The 6,504-nt window shown below is 40.3% G+C and overlaps 1 protein-coding gene across 1 annotated transcript in view; it reads left to right on the top strand.

The window, feature by feature from the left end:
• The window catches only part of SIDT1 (SID1 transmembrane family, member 1), a 229,363-nt gene that overhangs the window by 209,373 nt on the left and 13,486 nt on the right, over positions 1 to 6,504 (top strand). The window contains exon 22 of the mRNA XM_006864177.1: positions 1,406 to 1,452. Within this exon, the coding sequence (XP_006864239.1) occupies positions 1,406 to 1,452 (47 nt within the window). The remainder of the gene's footprint in view (positions 1 to 1,405; positions 1,453 to 6,504) is intronic.

Genomic DNA, 6,504 nt, shown 5'->3' with positions numbered 1-6,504 from the left:
GGAGAAGGATATCATGTTTAGTAAGGTGGAGGGTCAGAGAAAAAGAGGAAGACCCCCAACGAGATGGATTGGCCAGGTGGCAGCATCGATGGACTCAAGCGTGGCAACAATAATGAAGTTGGCCCAGGATCGGGCAGTGTTTTGTTGTGCTGTGCATAGGGTCGCTATGAGTTGGTACCGACTCGATGGCACTTAACAACAACAACAAATGAGCCAAAATTGTCTAATTGCACCAAACAACAACAACACCAATAGTTTATTATCAGAAGTATCTCTCCATAAAGCATGTGGGATTCTTTTAGCCCTCTAAAATCTGGGCAGGAGCTGTGAGCACCTAAATGTCAGGGAATTGAGACTGGACTCTTTTATTCAGATGAGAATCAAAAAACTCATTAAAACCTGTGAGCATTTGAGAGTTAAGCATCTCCTCGCCGTGAAACATGCAGAGCAATTTTTTAAAAAAAACAAAAAACATGCAGAGCAAATTAAAAAAAAAAAAAAGACCATTTTTTAAAGAAACAAAGATATTTCCTCCAAATTGCATGTATTACCCAGAAAGACATAGAATAGCTACATTTACAGAGTAAATGCATGGTCAAGAAAATTGAAGTATGATCAGATAGTGCCTTAAAGAGAGGGAATGAGTTGCTACTAAATCTCTGTCAGAGGAATTGTCCTTTGTTGCGGATGTTGTTGTTAGTTAGATACTGTGAAGCTGATTCTAATGCACAGTGCCTCCAGATGTAAAGAGCAGAGCTGCTCTTTTTCGTAAGCTAGGCCTGTCTTTTGAGGTACCTGTGGGTGGTTTTGAACTGCAAATTTTTAGGCTGGTATTGTGTTTGTACCACACAGCAATACTTGATTATCCTTTAAGATGGACATTTTCTCTATATTTTCTTCCTTCTCTAGTAACTTTAATGTTAAGATTCCATGTTATAGAGACCAGGAGTCTGGTAATTGCAGGGTCAGAATAAAGACCAGGAAACTATATCACCACAGGTAGGACCCCAGAGCTGCAATTGAGCCCACCAAGTAGCAAGTCCCAGAAAATGTTCCTCAATTATAGATGAGGGGCAGAATGCCCTTACTACTGAGTAATTGGCACACATACCAATGTGTCACCTCCCAGTGTGAGCCTGGTTGCCACACTCCCTAAATACTGGTGAAAAACCAGAGCCCTGCTTTGTGAGCATGTGGTCTTTTATGGGGATTTGGTTACATTTGTTTGCATTCCATTTAACCCTTTGCAAGAATTTGTGTCTAACTGTAGTCAGGGCTTTCAGAATCATAGAAATTTTCTTTCACCAAGGCTATCATTTTCCCATAGTTGTTAACTTTCTATATTGTAGGTTTAAAAAGCAATGTGTCCAACCCCTGATTTGATGTTGTCTTTCCTCCTTCCTAGGACAGAATGGTGCTGCTTATTGTTGGGAATCTGGTTAACTGGTCCTTGTAAGTAGTCAGAAAATACAGCATTCTCTTTATTAATATCTCTAACATTGTGGGTTAGCTTTCCTTGGTTGTCGTTCTTAGAAAGAAATCTGAAATTAAATAGAAGGTAAGTCTAGATGTGTCTTAGAGTCTTGAAAGGAAGGCTCATTTCTTCTTGCAAAGAACATGTTAGGAAGCTTTTATGTGCTAATACTAGAGGATAAGTATTAGAGTTTTATGTGCTAAAATTAGAGGATAAGGAGTCCTGGTGTGACATTGGGTTAATGCCCTGGACAGCAAGGTCGGTTTGAACTGCATGGTAGGCGGTTCAAGCTCACCAGCTTCTCCTAGGAAACCAACCCTACACAGGGTCACTATGAGTCGGAACCAACCCAACAGCACACAACAACAACTAGAGGATAAAGCACTGGACCGCAAGGTCGGGTTGAACCACAGGGTAAGTGGTTCAAATTCACCAGCTGCTCCTCGGAAACCCTATACAGGATCACTATGAGTCGGAAGTGAGTCGAAGTCACTTAGCAACAAAGCAACAACTAGCCTCTCTTAAAATATTAATCCATTGACTTCATGTGCTCAGCAAGACAAAATCAGAATTTGGTTATATCAGTGTAGATAGATATGGATGTATATGTAGCTACATAGTGGTGCTGCAGGAAATGCACTGGACCACAAGTTTGATTTGAAATGCAAAGTTGGCAGCTCAAACTCACCAGCCACTCCTCAGAAACCCTATGCAGGGTCACTATGAGTCGGAACCAGCTAAACGGCACTTAGCAACAACAACAGATTTAGAAATATATAGAGATTGTGTCAATAGTTGCAAAAATATAACATAGTTTTAAACTATTGTAGGATTTTCCATAGATGATACTCAATAGCCATTCTTTCCTGTAGAAAGTTCTTTCTCATTATGTTTATGTGTGTGTGAGCAAGTAGCTCTATTTTTTTCTTTCCCTATAAACCTCTTTCTTCTCCTTCCACCTATATTATTTGTCTTTCTCTTTTTCTCCTTCATCATCTCCTTGACCTTTTTTTCTCAATGGCCTGAAAATAGAACTGTACAACAGATGCATGTGTTTCCTATCTGTGATTATTTTATGCAACCTATTCTGGTGTGGCGCTTTAGGATAAGCACTCCACACAAGGTCAGTTTGAACTGCAAGATCGGCAGTTCAAACTCACTAGCTGCTTCTTGGGAACCTATACAGGGTCACTATGGGTCGAAACCCACTCAATGGCACTTAACAACAAAAATTCTCAACTAAAAACCTGAAAGAGTGGGGTGTTTACAGATCACTTAAAAAAAAAAAAGTAAACAGCATCATTTATTGATGGCCCTCAACTAATGAGGTCCAGTAATCAGTGACATTTCATAGCAAAACAGCTCTCCACTCCTCACCCCTATGAAGACATACAAAGGAATGAAGAAAGAGGCATGACTTCAGGGGAAGCCAGACTCAAGTCATATGAACTTGAATCTCATTTAGGGACCATACATTTCTGCAAGAAACTTCCCATAATTTTGTTACCCCAGGGATTTACCTTGGAGTGAAATCCCTATTTCTAATTTCCCTCTCCTTTATTTGGAGCTGGGGGGAGGTGCAAGTCAAGACGAGGTGATTCTTAAAGAGTGGTCAACTACTTTGTTCTCCTTGAGTGAAATCAGAGCAGATTTCAGTCTTCTCATGACTCTAAAACTGGGTGCTCATTTGAGAAAAGAGATCCTCCCCTTGATGATAAGCAACTAACTTTGACTTTGACCCTGTAGGCTCAGCATCACTTGGCTTGTCTCTGCTTCTCACAGAATCAAAACCAAACCCACAATCTGATTAAGAGACAAAGTGAGTAGCCTCCCTCTTCTTAAGTAGACAGGCCATCTGAGGGACACTAATGCCTATGGAGATGAAAGAGGTGCAATGGCACACTAATGCTGTAGCCATCTGGTAGAGTGTTTGCCTCCTTCGTTGATGTCTCTCCGTGTTTGAATGATTTGATGCAAATGTCATATAAAAAAAAAAAGTATTACTCTCAAATGTTTTTAAAAAAATGTTCTATAAAAAGGAATTGCTCTCAAATGGTTTCAGAGAAAAATATTAGGTGGGTAGTGCAAACAATTAATGTTCTCAACTGCTAACTGAAAAATTGGAGGTTTGAGTCCAGCCAGAGATGTACTTTGGAAGAAAAGCCTGGTGACCTGCTTCTGAAACATCAACAATTGAAAAGTCTGTGGTGTACAGTTCTACTCTGATACACATGAAGGCACTTTGAGCTAATTCTTAATCAACAGTGATGTGTGTTTGTGAGAGAGAGAACATACAAAGAAGGAGAGAGAGAGATAAGAAGATAATGGTAAAGCAAATGTAGGAAAATTATAATAATTGGTGAATCTGAATAAAGGGTATACAATCCTTCTTTGTACTATTCCTGCAACTTTTAAGAATGCTAAAATTATATGAACATGAATGCATACATATATCCATAAGTATATGTACACACACACACACACACACACACACAAATTCCTTGTTAATTTCAAGGCATGGCCCCTTCCAGCAGGGGCCACTAACTAACAAATCCCCTTTAGGTAGGAATACTCTAAAAAAAATTTTTTTAAAAAGATACTTAATTTGCATCGTAGGCCATAGTTACTTCATTTGCATAATACATTGATCAATCCTGCGTAGTATTTACCAATCACAGGGGAGGTTGCAGCTTAGAGTCAGACACAATGTATCAAACCATTCCTTGTTTACAGCTCATCCAAGAATGTTAATCAACCTGGACAAGAATAACAAACCATCTGGAACAAAACACTAGGGTAAAGGTAATTCCTTAGGGCTTAGGGGGAAAGTCTCTCAAACTGTTTTTCCAGACAAACAATGCAAAAGACCACATGTTTTGCTATTGTTGTTGTTGTCATTGTTAAGTACCACAGAGTTGGTTCTGACTCATAGCAACCCTATATATAGGGTTTCCAAGGAGTAGCTAGTGGGTTTGAACCACCATCCTTTTGGTTAGCAGTCTAGTGCTTATCCTACAGCACCATACCAGTATCCCCAAAAGACCACATAAAGAAACTCATCTCACCCCAACATGTGTGTATGTCTATGCATACAAATAAATGGTGGTGGTGGTGATGTGCCATGGATTCGATTTTGATTCACAGAGACCCTACTATATAGGGTTTCCGAGACTGTAAATCTCTGGAGCAGAAAGCCTCATCTTTCTACGGTGGAACGGCTGGTAGTTTCAAACTGCTGACCTTGAGGTTAGCAGCCTGACTCGTAACCACTACGCCACCAGAGCTCCTTTATACAAATGAATAGGTATGTATATATGTGTGTATGTTGTTGCTGTTAAGTGCCGTCGAGCTGATTCTGACCCATAGCAACCCTGTATAGGGTTTCTGAGGAGCAGCTGGCAAGCTTGAATCACCAACCTTGCAGTTCAAATGACTTTGCAGTCTGATGCATTAGCCTACAGCGCCACACCAGGACTCCATGTGTGTATAGATGGGCCTATGTAGATGTAGAATCCTGATGTGGTGCTGTAGGATAGACTAGACTGTGAACCACAAGGTCTGAGGTTCAAACCCACCAACTGTTCGTTGGAAACCCTATACAGGGTCACTAAGAGTCGGAAGTGACTCGTTGGCACTTAACAACAACATATGTGGGTGTATTTATATGTAAGTGTATGCATCCATATATATTTATGTATAAAATAAAGCACATAGGGAGCACAAATACAGATCGTTGCTAAACACTTCATGAGATTGATTTACCAGATCTGAAGGCATAAAACCTTAGTTTCATGGTACAACTTGGTCAATTCATATATTGAAGTATATAACGTTTATATCTACATCCTAGTTTGACTAGACATGTTTGGAGTCTTAAAAGTTTGTGAATAGTCTACACATCAGAGTGAAAGAGAATAAAGGAAACCAGATGCAGAGAAGACACTAGTTTATAGGACTAATAGACTACACTACCCTGAGATCAGAACTAGATAGTGCCTAACTTCAGCTACAGACTATTTTGATCAAGGCCACAACAGATGGATTCTAATAGAATGGGAACAAAATACATAATAGAACTCAGCTTCCTTAAAAATGTAGACTTACTGGGCCACTTGAGACTGGAAGACTCCCTAAGACTATTGCCCTGAGATATTCGTTAAACCTTGAACCAAAATTATTACATGAAGTCATCTTTTAGTTAAATAATAGATTGTTGTTGTTGTTAAGTGCTGTTGAATTGGTTCCAATTCATAGCAACCATGTATATGGTGAATCAAAACTGACTCAAAGATACTTAACAACAATAATAGGGTTTTCAAGGAGTGACTAGTGGGTTTGAACCACCAGCTGTGTGGTTAGTAGTCCAGTGCTTATCTAACGGTTCCATACCAGGACTCTAAAAATAACAGATTGGCTCATAAAATAAACAACATCACTAACTTGAGAACTGTGCTCCTGAAAGGTTTTTTTTAAAAAACAATAACAGACCTACACCTATGGATGCAGTAGCTCAAAAGAGGGAACAAATCTTTACAGCAAGGATCATTCCCATCCCCTCCACACACAGAGTAGACAGGGATGGGCAACTTGGACATTGGCTACCCAAAGGGGCGGGGCGGGGGGACTACAAAGGCAAGAAGTGACTGGCTTACAAGCTTTCAAGAGGGAACCTAAAGCCAGGGGGCCTGGAGGAAGGTAGAATCTGTATTGAGTAGTATCCAACCTGTCTAGGTGGGGCTGATGAACTGAAATGCAGACGGGTCTCTTGTGATACAATAGTGAATAATTGTTATCAGAACTGGTTGTGAGGGTTGGAAATATAAAGGTAGATGTTTTATAGCAAGGAGGGGAGTGATTAACTTTTCAGCCTAGCAGCAGAGGTCCCTGGGACCATCAAGGGAGAAGAGCAGAGAGCGGGACCCTACCCAGAGAAGCATTGACACCAGAGATGGAGTAAGAGATGATGTGGAGAGATGAAGCAGCTGGGGACTTTAGACCCAGAGAGGGAGAGGGACTCTGTGCTGACAACC

This window comes from Chrysochloris asiatica, unplaced genomic scaffold (genome assembly GCF_000296735.1).
Source record: "Chrysochloris asiatica unplaced genomic scaffold, ChrAsi1.0 scaffold00061, whole genome shotgun sequence".
In the NCBI taxonomy this organism is placed as follows: Eukaryota; Metazoa; Chordata; class Mammalia; order Afrosoricida; family Chrysochloridae; genus Chrysochloris; species Chrysochloris asiatica.
The sequence above is the reverse complement of the archived record's forward strand: the minus strand, read 5'-3'. Positions and strand labels throughout refer to the sequence as shown.